This window comes from Cariama cristata, unplaced genomic scaffold, assembly GCF_000690535.1.
Source record: "Cariama cristata isolate BGI_N322 unplaced genomic scaffold, ASM69053v1 scaffold6646, whole genome shotgun sequence".
Classification (NCBI taxonomy): domain Eukaryota; kingdom Metazoa; phylum Chordata; class Aves; order Cariamiformes; family Cariamidae; genus Cariama; species Cariama cristata.
In genome coordinates, this window is record NW_009621475.1 from 179,646 (window position 1) to 196,186 (window position 16,541).

Here is a 16,541-nt window from a genome sequence, read left to right on the forward strand (position 1 = left end):
TGAGGACTTAATTTCCCAGGGAGAGTACAGGAATATCACTGATGCCTAACATCAAGGTAAGAGAAGCAGCGTACTTCCATGAAATTTGACTGAGATTCTTCAGACAAAGGTTGGAAGAAAATCTGCATTTAAAGCATAAATTTGCTCCTGCTACTGATATGTTCACTCACTGAATGCAAGATGCTTTTTTTGTTTTAGTAGCCTTGCTAGATCAATCTACCTATTTCTCCTTTCTACTGGGTGACATCGATAGCAGCAGCAGATAAGAGAGAAGTATGCTGAGAATTACAAGCAAGTACTCACCACTGTTTTTGCACGCACATAAAGACAGAAGCATCTGAATGCATACAGAGGCGCAAAATGTGCTTCAATGGATGAGTGGTAAAAGCAGTGGACATATGCACCGCTGCCACATTTGATAAGGTAACTATGGAGCTTTTCTTCATCCTCCTCAATTAATTGAGCACTGGGGATCCCATTTATTCTGGTGTTCCAATGCTTCATTGCAATCTTCTTGCCACTCAGCTGCACTTCTTTACGACTTAGTAAGTTACATCCTAGTTACTAGGTCAGATTCTTTTTACAAACCCCTCAAACAGCTTTTAAGAAGTGAAACTTCTCTCATGAGCAGAATGAGCAGAGCAAATGCAGTATGAGATTTTTATCTTAGTATATGCATCAAAAAGCAAGACATCTGTAAGGGGTATAGAGGTGAACCGTCTGGGAAGAACGCCTTTCGAAGAGTAAAATGAAAAGCGACATCTCTCACTACCTGCTAGTGCCGAGTACCTTTTGCAACAATATAGAATTTTCTTTGTGCAAGCCAACATTTTCTCAGTTGTGGGGTGTATGACTTTGGGGCTGCTGCATGTGGGTTTTGGGGACAGAAGGCAAGAGCAGCGCTGTCCAGCTGGAATGCAGCTCACTCTCTGTACTCAAAATTCCTCATGGCAACAGCCTGCCTTCTCTCAGCACATCCCAGACACTATCCTGAAAAAAGTGTTGCTCTTAAAAGCATCACATGCAATTGCTGATCCACATCACATGTCTCAGGGAGGCCCTGCCACACAGGGGCGATGCGCAGAATGGTTGGAGCAAGCCTCAGGCCATCTCCCAGCTCCAAGAAACCATTTACTAGCAAGCCTTGCAGCAAGTACCTATCATGTATTATACTGATAAGAACAGATGTCACACTATATTTTTAGGCAGGCTGACCCAACATCACATAATAAACACCTTTCAGTTACTACTGAGCTAGGCTAGATTTGAATCAGCAGCCTGCACACCAAAAGGTTCCCTACATAGCTCATTGCTTGGATGGAAAGGATCAGAGCAGGGACTATTTTCTCTGCAGCTCTGTGAGAAAGTAAATCACCAACAATACATTTCCAGTGCAAATCTCACGGGATATCCAGCCCCTGATTTTTTTTTTGGTAGGCTTTTCTTTTATATCTAAAAACAAGAACTGCTATGGGAATAACACAAGAGATGCTACATCTTGATAATAACTACCTTTCTTTTTCCCTTTTGTTCAAGGAGGAAGAACACATTGTTTTCTCCAAGGTGACCACAGCTGCCTTCCTATTATAGAAGACTAGCAGAAAAAAATATCCAGCCTAAATGGAAGCAGTTTGTATCCATCTGTAAATTCAACACATCATTTCTAGGTGCTAGCTTCAGTTTGCAGTACACAGAGGCAAGAGACATGCTAAAGTTACTCCATAACAAACTCTCCACATTGCCCAAGACCCAGTGCCAGCCCAACTAACCAGGTGAACAACTACCAATGTAAAAAGAAATATTTATTTATTTAAAACCTATGGGCTCTAGGGGGGAAAAAAAAAAGAATCACTACATTATAGAACTCTACGCACTCACATACTGGCTTCTGAAAAATATATACTATTTATCTACTACCAAAATGCTCTCAGTCCTCTACAAAACACAGGAGACATGGTGCCTGTCTGAAAAAAGCTTGATCTAAATTAAAAGCATCCCTATTAATTGGATTAAAGACCTTTTAAACACTAGCATTTAGCACTGACCTCTTCCCTTCAACAAAAAACTGCCTTTCACTCCAATTGGCAACTGTTTCCAGAAAAATTTACAATCACTAGTACACTGGAACTCACAGCACTGCTATTGACTCTGACATCACTTCTACCAGGAAAATCTTGATCAAGAAATTTTTGAGCAAGATTATTGCATACAGTAGGAAAAGTGGGGTTTTTTTCTGATCCATGAGTTAAGTCTCTCTTGCAATGTTCCAGTCTGCTGTTGCCTAAACACCCGCCACCAAAGACAGGAGAAATACAGGAAGTACCTATGCAAATAAGCAATCAAAACCAAGTGAACAACAAACAGCATATTCAAGAGGCTAAAGCAAGCTGGCAAATAACAAACATGGTGGAACTGCCAAATCTCTTCTGTATAGCAGCAACATCTCCAAGAGCAATGTCTCAGAACTGTCCTAAGGCTCCACAGAACAAAGTTCTTTGGTTAGCAGATGCAGGACTGCTTGTGGATGATTTAAAGTGCTACATAGCACCATTATACATTTGAAAAATAAAATATCTTTTGATGTATTTACAAATCATCTTTTGTCCCCAATATTATTAGAAATTCCTAGCTGGGTGCAATGTATAAGCACAGTAAAAGACAGTTCCTGTGGTGAGGACTTCACAGGCAAGGCAGGCAAGTCATACACGGGAAACGGTCTCATCTTTATCTAGGAGATGAGAAAATGAGGTGCAAAGGTGAAATTATTTGCCAAGAGATGCACAGAAAAACTGCCAAGTGATCTCCAGTCCTTTCCTCATGAAACAACTATTCTTTCTTTACAGTTCATACATTGATTGTATCTGGTGCCCTAGTCCTTCAAAACTGTTTCGGTTTTAAGCAAAAGTTTTCTTTCCATTACTACACAAACAGTCAGAAAATGGACTTACTCTGAAGATCCAGTTTTCCAAAATAAGGAATTAAAGAAATGGGGGAACAAGAAGTTCCCAAAGGCCTCACTTTGCCCATTGGTAACTCAAATATGTAGGTGCTTCTGTGCAGAGACACCCAACTCTATCACTCAAAGGAGAAGGACTGAGATTTTATTCCCAGCAGCTGGAATTGGAAAAGATGGGATATATGAAAACAAAAAGCCGAATGTCACTTCCTAATAAGTGACTGAATAGAAAAAAACACATGCCAGTCATTTAATTTCTTACGTTTCTTCAAAGGAGGACAATCTTTTACACTCTACAGAGTGCAGTGATGGCATCGCTTCTTTGTGAACATGGCCAGAGGCTCTACTGATTTCCTCATTTTCTGACTCTAAAGAAGGCAAAAGAACAGCCAGTCGAGTTTACTAATCACAGGATATGGTAAGTAGTATCCAAAACCGAGGCTCCAAATTGTTTTTATAACAGTAATTTAAATCCAAGATGCTTTGGACAAGGTTGGTACCCTCCTTAATACACTGTATATGCTCGCCCATATGCATGTTAGTTATCTTTTGGCTGGCCAGTCTGACCTGCAATATAGTAGATGGCAATAATTCAAAGGAGTGGATTATCCTACAATAAATAACACAACCATCTTCCTCAATTAGACTTTTCCAACAGCTATGGGAAAACTGAGGGTTCCTCCCTCTACCTCAGTCTCTAAAAAGAAACCAAACATTATTTGGTTCTAAAGAGAATTTAAGTGCATCCAAACAGCCCATTGGCATAGGCAGAGGAGCCATTTTGCCTTTCACGCTTCTTAAAAATGTTGTATAAGATCACTTATCTGAAAAAAGGTTAAACTCAACCAACCACTCTTCAAGAAATTTTCCATGTGTGTATAAAGAAAAGTGAACAAGACCTCAGTAAGACAGTGCATCAGAAAAATAGAGGTTGACGTCAACTCATTTCAATTTAAGCCAGAACCTTCAGTGTTGGTAGTCTTCCTTCCTTAGATACTTCTCAAGAGTGAGAGGACAAAAAAACATGTGAGCTTGTGGAAAAAGAAAGAAAGAAGGTTAAGAGGAAGAAATAAAGATTTTTAGTGCTAAATTTGACAAGGCTTCTCTTATACCAGCACAGAATACTATTTCTTAAACAGGTTCCAACGATATTGGAAAGAAAAGATGCAAGGGTATAGGAAAGATCCACACAAGAGTTTTCATCATTAGGAGAGGACTTTGGGTTTTTTTCCAAAATACACCTTCCAGAAAACCTCTAGTTCTCTCTGCTGTTTTGGAGGCAATATCTTCCATCAAAGGGAAATGGCTGAGAGTTACTTAGTAATGTACAACTAGAGGCTTTCAAAGCAACTGATACTGAATGGATATATCCAGTAACTTTGCTGATCACAATTCCAGGCACTGCAAAATCAAGGCTTCTCAGTGATCCCTGCAGCTTGTCAGCACCTCACAACCCTTGGCACTCATTCTTTAAAGCAATTTTCTAGAGGCTTAACAGAAAGGACAGGCTTGGCTGTGGTTTTGAACCCACCCAACTTTAAGCTAAAGTATTCTCGGGCCAACTGACAGCTGGAGCCTCTTGCTTTTCAGCTTACACACAAAGCAGAAGTTTTGAGGATTTGTTTTCACTGGAATTTTTCTTAGTAGAATTCTAGATATTGAAGCCAAGTTCACATTAGAGAGCCTAAGTCTTAACTTTCTTAAAACAATTAGACAGTTAATTTAATCATGCTATTGTTTAAAGGAAATTAAACGTAAATATTTTGATCTTCACAATAAAACCGCTAAGGGGAAAAATAAGAATTGTGGTCAAACAAAATCTATAGAGAAGAACAATGCAAGCAAGGAAATTAATTCAACTATGATTTTGAAGATTGCTGGTTAGTTAAAGATAATGAGGAGCTTTACTTCTCTTTTTATATTTAAGATCTATTTTAAGATTTGGAGAAGCAGGTGGCATTTGAGAGACACATCTCCAACTTATCGCTGTAACTATCAACATCCCATCCACAAGCTCGAGATCCAGCCCAAAACCCTATGAAGTTCTCCCAAAGTTCCTCTCCGCCAAAATGTGGGGGGTTTTTTGCTGCAGCTTTATATTATGCAGCTGTTATTAATGTTTTCTATTTGTTCATTCTTAAGAGCCTCAGCATATATTTCATGTTAGCTGACTACAGCCTCACTGACTGCTTCTGATTCCCAGAGTTAGCTAGTGGTGGGAGGACAGGGCAAGTAACCATGACCGAGGAGCTGGACAGACAGCTCTGGATGAGTCAGCTCTGGATCATTTGCTGCAAAGCAAAGCAAAGCACAGACTTGTTCCTACTCTCCTAAAAAGTAAATTTGTCAGACAGAACACCTCTTCAGTATACCAGACCAAGAAATAAATGATCAGTGATAATAAAAAGCAGCAACAAAAAGCTTCTTTTCCATAAATAAAATAGCAGGAGATGTTTAGGCTGTATTTGTTTACCAGGATTTGTCTTCTCAAGCTGGTACCATCTGTAAAATGCCCTTTTCTTTTGTTCACTCAGGTCTGACCCCTGCTGCAACAGCCAATGGGAGATCCGGCTCTGACTGATACCTGTAAAAAACCAGAACAAAACAAAAAGAGAGAAAGAAGAAAAGAAACTTGTTCCTTTTAAAACATTTAAAGTAGTTTATATACTGATAAAAGGTGTTGTCTTACAAAGCCCAGGACCTCATAATGTTTCAGTCACAGAAAAAAATAGAGTTCAAAATTCCCCGCCCTGTCCCTAACTGCTTTAACTTTTCCCTGTTGCTATTTTCAACCTTACTCAAGGTACATCTTGGAATCAGCACAATCAACCTACAAGGAAAGAGGGTAACAATTGGGAAGCCAAATCTACCACTGACTTGAATTGTCTACAACTTCCTTGATTCTTCAATTTCTTCATCTGTGAAATGGGAACAAGTCTCTTATCCACTATTATATACACATAATGATAGTTAGATCATTATCATTCAATGCTTGAATAAGAAGGGAGATTAACATAGAAACAGTTTATGTGATATCGATCAAATCAGCCCAGAAATGGAGCAAGCCAACTACTGGCAGCTATAACAACAGCCAGAAATCAAAACAGAAAGGGCAGCTGTCTGTCAGCAAAGCAGGATTTAAGCTCTAGGTATCCAGGCAAGATTAGGGACAAAAAGGTCCAGAGTTTTTAAGGCAACACTTCCAAGAAAACAGTAAAAGGGGGAAAACCTCTAGAAGTTAATACAGTTATTTCCAAAGCATGACACTGAATGAAGGATCAATGCAGAAAGGGAAAAGAAGTTATTAGGAGAGGAACCAAATAAAGCAAGAGGTTTAAAAGTGCACTAGGAGGTAAACTGTAGGTTCATTTGAAAATACAAAAAAATACATAGTTTGCTGCGTAACTGAAGCAGTACTTCAGGTAGCAGAACTCTCTGTGCTTTCCACAAGGCTCTTCAGCTATTAGAAACGGTTAACAACATCTAAACTCTGCTGAGACCTAAAGTTTTAGGAGGTGCCCCAAGTAACAATAACTGCTGAACACTGCCTGTGCCACCACCTGCTTAGTGATAATACTGAGGAAGGTAGAAGGTGGGTTTTCACAGGGAAACCCAACTACCTCTCCTGTCTTGAGATGCATCAAGGTTTTATAAGATCTCATAATCATATTTAACTTCTATCATATTACCACTTCTAATACGGGACTCTTACTACGTGGTTGGTTTTGGATTTTTTTGCATTAAATACTGAAGCTAGTTAACTTTAGAATGATTCAACTTGACTCTCAGATATCATATTCAGGTAGGTTTACTCCAACCAGATTTTTTAAAATCACAGGGTTTATGCTCTTCGCTGTTCTTCCTCACACAGAATTCCAGAGCCTATGAAGTTTTAATTGTGTTGGGGAAGAGGGGCAGGCAGGTGTATTTTGTTTCAAGTACAGAAGCTTACTGCTGTTCAACAGAGCTCTGCCCACAAACCATACCTTCGTTTGGTTTTGTTTCCTCGTACATCTACTGATCTTCTTAACACCCGTTCCCACAGACTGCCTTTGCTCCACAACTGAAAGAGTTCAGATACAGCTGGGGCAGCCAAGAGCTGACTACCCCCAGGGCCCACATTGGGATATACAATTGAGTTTATACTATGAGGGAAGTGGAACTATTCAACCAAATACAAACCTTAGATTCTGCCAAGTTTACGTCAAGTAACTGTGGAAGCATACAAGTTAATATCAAGAGAAGTCAGTGTAAGTTGGTAAAACTCTCTGGCCCAAAACAAGGCTTCCGTCTAGTTGAAATGACACAATCTAGATGCCTGATCACCAGTGAAAAGACCAAGTTTCAAAAATTTGCAGCTTTTCACCTACAATTATGATTTATAAAAGCTGTTTCTTTAACTCAGTGCTGCAGGACACAAATGTTTGTGTCTCACTGCTTTTGGCTGCATGGCTCCTATTAATCAATGGGTAACTGCACCGTTAATTTACTTGTTTACTACAGTCCACTTACACTTATTGCAGTGAATTAGTGCTTGTTGAGTGTTTGGATAACAACGTAAGATATAAATGCAAAGCATTATTAGACAAAAATTATAAACAGAGATTAAGTACCTTCAACAAGAGTCATATAGTGGAAAATCCAAATTCTGCTCAAGAGGCCGCCTGATACTCTCATAAAGTGGTACACGTTAGCCACGTCAGACAATGTGCTCGAGACAAAGCAAAGGAGCAGGAGACAGAAGATTCACGCTGTGTATTGCCATGTCAACATTTGACACATTGTGAGTCCTTACAGTTTATAAAGTCGCTTCTGCAAAACGGAGCTTTGTAAAGGACACCAAGATGTACAGATTCAACGAATGCACTATAAATTCTCAGTACGTTATTATTTGACTATGGTATCTCATGAATGGCACTGTGGTCCATAGTAGTTTTTGCATCACCAAAAAGCCCACAGCCCATTTTGCTCTTTGGCTAGCAGACTTCCGCAGCAATGCTGCAAACCCAGATAACATGTCAGGTATGGCTTAGGAAGCTGATCTCATTTTTGGTCACAGGAATGCAGTGAATGACCTCCAGAAGACCCTTTTAAGTCCCATTTCTTATCAATCTTTCTCTATTCTTTATTATTCTCTTTCCTTGTTTCAGAGATCTGTAATGAGAGGTGAGCTTCCTAAAGGTTTCATCTACCTATTCCAGTCCTCCTCTTTTTGTTTTTAAGATACAAAATATCTTTCATCTGTACCTCAGCTTGGTTTAGAGGCCCCAAAACTGTATATTCCAACAGCTTGACCAATTTAAGGTTACATGCAAAGTCCGTAGCAGAAGAACTGATTTGGGATCTCCCAGATCCCAGTACAATATCTTAATCACAAACCCATCCTTCACTCCTTTCAATTAAAAAACCCAAAACCCCAAATTGTCACGTCAGAATTTCTTGCATCTCAAGTGAGTTTTACACAGTTGACTCATAGGGACAACAAGTAGTACTACCACCAGTACCATCCTGTCACATTGTCTGTAATCATGCTACTTTAGGAAATTGCACTGGCAGGAAAAAAGAAATCATCCTGCTGCCAGAAGCAGATTAATGAAGGACGTTCTCTGGAGTACTGAAAATCCAGCTGTCTTGAGGAAATTCACTCTCAAACTGAACCACAGACCTCAAGGAAGACTGCCATCCTCTGGGCTCAGCATCAGCAGGGACACGAACACATTGTAATGAACAGAACTAGTTTTCTCACAGAAAATATCGAAAAAAGCGGTAAACACAAAGGATTATAGCAATTCAAATGCTGATTTCTTGTGTCACATGTCACTCCTTCCAATAGCAGGTTACACTTCCTAATTATAAACAAAATGGAGATGACAGTACACGCACGGTCTTCTGGCCAGCCCCACTCTCTCCTACCTAAATTATTCTGGGAAAAAGTTTCCCTTTCAAATACATAAAAGAAACAGTAAAATGGATCACAAAGAGAAGGCAATTGGTATCTGCAGTACAAATCCGCTCATAGCCCTCAAAACTGTTATTCATCAAGTCTTTGGTAACTGTTTTTCACCTTCACAGACAGATTTGTTCAGTGACTCAACTCTCCGTTTCTTTAATGTTGCTTTCATGAGAGATTTTTAGAAGCACCTGGAACACATCAGATTGGGAAAGGAAGTAACTGACTGTTTTTAATTCTTTGGTTTGTAAATAACATTTTAGATTTATACAATACATGCTTGCAAAGGACATCTATTGATTTAGGAGATTAGCAAAGCTTGCTTACAGAAAACCTGCAAAGATCAAAATCATAGAAAAACAAATCTTTCCCTGTGTTGTCATAATTTTTTTAAAAAAAAAAAAAAGGAAGGAAAATGTTTTTCAAAATCCAGTTTCTTGCCATCTCAGATGATCAGCAATTCAGTAATTTTCTGAATTCCCTTCACAATGGAACTACTTAAGTTCCACTTTTGTTTGTATTTACATTTGCTCACCATCCCTGAGTGTAGGTTCCAAACCTTAAGGGATTTTATTTATGTTACAGCAGTGCTTCAAGGCTGCTCTCCACCAGGCTAAATGCAGTGTGTGTTTTGCACAAGATAAATCTAAGTCCTGAAGATCTCATATCAATTAAGACAGAGACAGTAGCGCAGGGCTGAATTGTACGAGTAGAATATTTGGGAAGGTTAGTAGAACTGAACACATAGAGCTTTCCAGTGTGATGTATTTAAAAAAAGACCTCTGCATTTTATTGTTGTTCATTATTTCTTTTAACGGTGGTTTAGTTTTTATGGTATTAGCCTAACAATTGAGAAATCTGAATTCAAATTCCTGCTCTGCAACAAACTGCTTCCACTGTGACCTCAGGAAAGCAAAGTTTTTTTGTTCCTCCACTCCTTGTGTGTAAAAAATGGAAAAGGTAATATTTCCAAACCTTCCAGAGGCATCATCCATCAAAGCATTTAGCCTGGCTGCAAAGGGCTGATCTATGTATACTTCTCCCTGTCTCCTTTAACTGTAGTATGTAAGAAAAAGACATTAGTTTCTGAAAACATTTCCCCTGCCCTCCATCTACATTTGGAAGCTAAGAGACAGCATTCTCTTAATAAGTTTACATTTATCTCTTTACCCTTTGCCTCCTGACCGTAACTTACTTGGTACCCAGACACAATTCTGGTGGCAATTAAAGCAAATTGCAGCACACGATTTCAAATTGTTGTTGATAAAAATTTGGCATCTCACCTGCCACATGCAGGGCTAAATACCTACCCCTCAGAAGCTGCAGCTATGTTAAAAGGAGCTTCAAATAACAAGATAGGAAATTCACCAGGAACTATTATTAGCTCCTGTTTATACTGTCATTTTTCTTATCAGTAGGAGATTATTTATACAGAGCCCAACCCAAGTGCTTCTTGTTTATCTTATTACAGACACCATTAAAAAAGTTTCTATAAAAAGCAGCTCCTGTATTTAGGACCAGCACTAATAAGTGTTATGCTGGGTTTTTGTTCCTTATCAATCATTCCTTTATTTTCAAGTCACCATTTAATACTCTGTTACTATTTTCCAATCTGCCTCTTCTCTCAGTATACAAAGCAGCCCTGTAGAATGTCTTCCAGGTTTAATTTTCCCTGTCAGATTCATTATCTAAATGACTTTTAAACTTTCTGGTAATTTTACAAGGACTAAGAGCCTAAAAAATTGTTCTACTGAAACAGCTGATTTTAACCTTCAGCTCTGTGTTCCTCTCTCACGTATCCTCCCACTCCATCACTTCCCATTCACTTGCACTGCAGCACAGGAAAAACAAAAGCAAAAGCCGTTTACTGTTGCAGAGTCTGTAAATACAAGGCTGCTCAGTGTGCTTTGTAGGATTGTGGCTGATGTAGGAACATGTATTCTGTAAGTGCATTGCAATATTAGAATTAAGATGAGAAAAAGGAGAAATATATTTCTGAACAAAGTCCCAAGTGGCTTGAAGAATTAGGAAAATAAGGCAAGATGGAAGTTTTAAGGCGCAGAAGTTGCAGTAGAGGTTCCTGCACCAAGGACAGAACATGACAAGATACAGAATGGGGACAAATATGGTCATAAGCACTGGGGAAACATTACACTCTCCGATGAGCTAATCCAAGACCTGCAATTTGAAGACATGCAAACATACTGCTTTAGCTAAAGTTCATCACTTGTATGTCCAATTTGGCCAACTTCAAACCCCGCCGTAATTAAGAAAAGGAAGCAAAGTTTTAGGTTCCTAGCTAAAAGTCTAACATCACTGCTCAGATGCACTATTACTCCTTTCCCCTCTCCCCTCCCATTACACACACACAATTTTTTAGAGTAGTAAAGAAATTGGTAGAGATTGAAAGGAGAAAGTTGACAGCATGGGTAGCCAAGCCAAACAACTCTCCTTCTGCACAGACCCAGCCATAAATTTTTCATTTCTTTCTTGCCTCTCTTCCTGGGGCAGAAGAGATGAATGCTAAAAGCTGAGGTCACACTATTCTGCATTTCTTGCAAGTGCTAAACAAATGACTTTCAGCTGATGCAGGGTGGTAGCCAGTGGATGGGTAAGTCAAATATGCCCAACATCTGCACGGCAGCCTCCAGAAACAGCTTATTATGTTTGTACCACAACGAAGAGTGATGGAGGCCGTAACTACAGCAGCCGCTGTGGGTTGCCGACCTGTTCTTCCAGAATTGCCCCTTTTCACGCTCTTTCACAGCCTCTTCGTTGGCCAGAACAGGGTTCCACTTTGACGTGCAATATAATAAAGAGGACCCTGAGACCTGGATCACTGGAGGCTGAACAGTATTCTGAAAGGTATTATTTCACTCTTATGGTCCTCCCCTACGTCATCTGCTACTGACCACTCTTTGGATTTTATTTATCTATTTTTCCCTCCTGTTTACCGAATTATTTACAGAACAGCTTTACCACTAAGACTATAAATACTGAGGTGATACCATTTAGGATCATATATTCTGCAAAGTATTACCGCTGCCTATACAGACTGCTTTTTGAATGAACTAAAAGTGGCTTCCAGGCCTTCCTTCGGAGCCTTTTTCATAGCTGAATGCGAAGGGATGTTGAATACATCGGAAGAATATGCAAGTCAGCTAGCACTCATCAGGCCTAAGACTACTCTGGAAGTGAGAGCCCTGGGACACAGGCTTTCTGCTCTGGATCTCTGTCCCAAGCTATTTTCAGTCACTCTTCACCATACTGTGCTTTTGAAAGGAAGCTGATGCTTCTCCCAGTAGTGCTGAGCACACTCTTTTATCTGGTCCCTTCAAACACCTCTGAGATTTACTATTTCTTTCAGATAAGCCATAACTATGTACTTAATAGTGGTACATAAGTACTACCCATTTGCTTACACAAGGCTATGGGTTATATTTAAAATGAATCAGCTCCCGTAGACCTTCCCATCAAGCATATGGAAGATGACACAGTTCAACTGTAAAGAGTAGTGCGAGGAAAAGACTGGTGCATCACAGTGCAGAGCAAGCCTTGTAGCTATCTTTGCTTCAAAAACTGCATCACATGCAAAATACCACTTTCTTTTCTTATTTGAAAGGACCACGGAAACTCTACTGAGTCAGCTGCAAATAGACATAGCCATTTAACCTTCAGATCTACCCAGTTTCCCATTGATTTGGCTTGAAAACAAGATAATAACACAGTACCATTAGTTCAGTCTTTGTTCTGTCCCCCGATGGGCTCAAAAGAGACATCTAGTAATATCTTCTCTGATCACTGTGTGAGTACATGCTGGATTCCCCCCCATGTTACACAGGAGGGTTGAGTGGGATGGGTGTGAAACTTAAGTCAACCGCGTATGAAGTGGATGGTGTTGTTTACTCACAGGAGGAACAGCCAGGCAAACAATGCCAACTTAATGACAACTGAAATCCAAGAGAGTAGGGTTGAGGATGGAAGGAGCAAAATGATCAGGTGTGAAGAGACTGATCTTGACTTTCCTACAATCTGCCCGCAGGGGTATCAAAGACAGGCACCGAGACCCCTTGCTAACTATAATTAGATCAGTTCCTTTTAGTGATAAGAGACTGTCTTAGATTTGGTGTGGTGATTCTGATTCAACGGCCCTGCATAAAGTAGTCCCACTGACCCAAAAAAAACCGCTGGCTCATTTTGGAAAGACTCCTTTTCTGCAACATTTTTTCCTCTTCGCATTACTTCTCTTCAAGGGGAAGTTAGTTTGACTTGCTGGTAGACATGAAGGGTACTACACAGAGGTTAATTCAGAGATGGGTTAGTCCAGGACTATATTCAGGCAAGGATTGCACAGAAGCAGGGGAGTGACCCACTAACTACCAAAACTTCAGGGTTCAGGTACAATTTAAGCAACCAGACTTGGCATTTAATTTTTGAGGTACTACTGCTAACATCTGATAAGGCTAATAACATTCCTTAGAGTTACATGAAATGTTAATCTCATGATTTTATAGATTAAATTGAAACCAGGGACGGACAAGTAATTTTGCCTAAGATCACAGAGAAGAGTTGGAGACATGGAAGGAATTCCTGGCTCCACAGCTCAAGCACCCGTTTCTGTCTGCCTACCTCAACTGCTAGCATGTCTGCAAACCCAGATCTCCCAGACAGATGGCTGGGTATGACATTTCAAATATTGGAAATATGAGAAAAGAACAACTTCCCTCCTGCTGGTTTGGCATTCCTAGTCATCAAGGAACCTTAAAAACTATCTACTTGAAGATCTTTACTCAAGCTTGGGTTAAAAAATGAATAAATGTTACAGGTATAACACAGGACTGAGCTATCTGTATTTTATCATCCAGTCTTCATCCTAAGACCTTGAGGTGCTGGAGCGAGTCCAGAGAAGGGCAATGAAGGTGGGGAAGGGTCTGGAGCACAAGTCTGATGGGGAGCGGCTGAGGGAGCTGGGGGTGTTCAGCCTGGAGAAGAGGAGGCTGAGGGGAGACCTGATAGCTCTCTACAATGACCTGAAAGGAGGGGGTAGCCAGGTGGGGGTCGGTCTCTCCTCCCAAGTAACGAGTGATAGGACAAGAAGAAACGGCCTCAAGTTGCACCAGGGAAGGTTTAGATTGGATATTAGGAAAGATTTCTTCACGGAAAGGGTTGTCAGGCACTGGAAGAGGCTGCTCAGGGAAGCGGTGGAGTCCCCACCCCTGGAGATTAAAAAGCCGTGTAGATGTGGTGCTCAGGGACATGGTTTAGTGGTGGGCTTGGCAGTGCCAGGTTAACGGTTGGACTCGATGATCTTAAAGGTCTTTTCCAACCTAAATGATTCTATGATTCTAAATATGCTACCAGCTACGCTGCTCTGGACAAGCAGGGTGAGCCTGAAAAGGAGAACTAATAGCACCCCACCCATGGAGGAGCAGGAAGACTTCATTACTCTTTGTGTAAAGCTCTGGAAACACACCTAAGGCAGAAGTGATAGCACTGCAGTCTGTTTACTTGTCCTGAACATAAAAGAGAGAAGACACAGGGCAGAGGGCAAAGAGAGAACTACTTCTTCTAGGTAAAATCTGAGCTAATACGGTCATCCCTTCAACCCCACATCTGATTTTCATTAATCGTGACTCAAAGACAAGTGACTGAAAAACTTCAAACTATCATAATTGGACTCCTCAATGTAGCAGTACCAGCTATAGCTGTGTCTCCTGACTATTCATATACATTTTATAATACAAATACATATTATATCTCTCTCTTTCCATACACAGAGATGCAGATACTCATCTATTTGCCACACTCAACAAACAATTTAAGAATTAAGGAAAATCGTTCTCATTTTAAGATAAGAACTTTGGGCTTATTACAATGCTGTAAAATAAAATCTGCAAGCACAAGCCACAAAAAAAAAAAAGAGAAAAAGTGATTCACTAGGGAAGTTCCATGATGTGCGGGACAATGGGTCTTAAATCAAAGGCATACATTATCATGACTAAGCTGACAGATCTGCACTGCAATGCAGAAAGCCAAGCAATATTCCAACATCTGCACCGTGCATAGATAGGCCGTTAGACACAGTTTCCCAAAACGAAGAAAGGACTCCCCAAGCTCTTACCTGTTACCTGTGCAACAACTGCTTGGGAAATTCTCCGATTGGCTAGGAAGGCTTTGATTTCCTCCTTTATCACACTGCTGTCCCTCCTACCAAAACAAAAAACCAAAAGAACACACAAAAAGACAGACAGACCAAAGTGCACTTTGAAAATGCAAAATGGCTTTATTTCCTTTATTTAGGGGACAAGGACTGGGGAAGGCAGGCATTAAAATAGTCAAAGTGCCTCACCGGTGGACACTTTTTTTAACTGTCACGTTTGATCAAAGTACCCTAGCAGGAGAATGGATGACTCATGTCCTATATAATTCATATTAGGTGCAGCACTGCCATATGGAATGCACAAAGTTTCATTACACAGGGATGAATAAATCTCTCATACCAGCATAAAAACCTCAGTCATAAAAATGAGGCACAAAAATAAAAAATAAAGGATAGCAAGGTCTGCATGGTTAGCTACACAAATGAATATACATACACAAACCTTCTCCAACCTTTCAAGGAAAAAACCCAAAGGAGAAAAGATTTTGCAACCTCTATCCCCCCGCCCCGACCCCCTTCCTTAGTCCACAGCTTGCACTGAATGAATAAGTGCCAATTATTTAAAGCCTTTGTACGATTTTTACAAGGTGTGCAAAGATAGTTCAGAAGGGACTAAAACCCTGCTAAAAAGAAAATAATTTGGAGGTTGCACCGGGACTGTGATATGCAGCAGATTTCAACTGCAGTAAACACATATTTTTCCCTCCTCTTCCTCCCTCCCTCCCTGAGAAGGGCAGACAAATAAAACCAGACTTTATTAGGCTGTTGGAAATTTTCCTGCCTCTTCTCCCCTCCTGCCCAAACAGCGTTCAAGGCAGATTCAAACTTGCAAATGTAAATGCAAAAGAAATGCTATGTTGTGAGTTCATTTTTATTTCTGTACCCAACACTCATCTTCCATATGCCTGCAAATAAAAGTAGTTTGAGTTTAAATAAGCACTAAAAGCATTACCTGAGAATTACTGCATAGGAACCCAAAACTCAAAGGAACGATTAAACTTCAGCAATGGGAACTCCTGCATGCTGCTATACTCACCATCTTCCCGCATTATTCCACTATCCTGCAGCCAACAGCAAATGAGGTTGATCGGCTTTTCTTACTGCTCATCTCTAATCCTCTCCCCCAAAGGCCACACCTTTACCCTAAATCTCCAAACTACTTCAAACCTATTTTCATCCTGGAGCTTATGGACCCTAGTTCTCGCATAGATACTTCACAAATGTTGCAATTTTGGGGGAAAAAAGACATTCCAACATTATGAACAAAACTGTTTTGAGACATTTGGCCTTTCCTCTTATTTCTGTTTGTTATCAAGCCCGCTGATGCTGACTTTCATCATCCTCAGTGGTATAATCTCCCCCTTTCATCTTTGCCATAATGCTGAAAAGGAAACTGCTAAAACTAAAGGAAGGTCAGTCTAGAAAAAAAACAACCAAAACAACTGGCTCTCAAAGACCTCTGCTTCTTGTAATTA

General features: G+C 40.2%; 1 protein-coding gene across 1 annotated transcript in view; it reads right to left on the minus strand.

The window, feature by feature from the left end:
- Positions 1 to 16,541, minus strand: part of HMBOX1 (homeobox containing 1) — a 60,859-nt gene that overhangs the window by 30,151 nt on the left and 14,167 nt on the right. The window contains exons 3-4 of the mRNA XM_009701972.1: positions 15,028 to 15,113; positions 5,430 to 5,540 (exon numbers count right to left, since the gene is read on the minus strand). Of these exons, the coding sequence (XP_009700274.1) occupies positions 5,430 to 5,540; positions 15,028 to 15,113 (197 nt within the window). The remainder of the gene's footprint in view (positions 1 to 5,429; positions 5,541 to 15,027; positions 15,114 to 16,541) is intronic.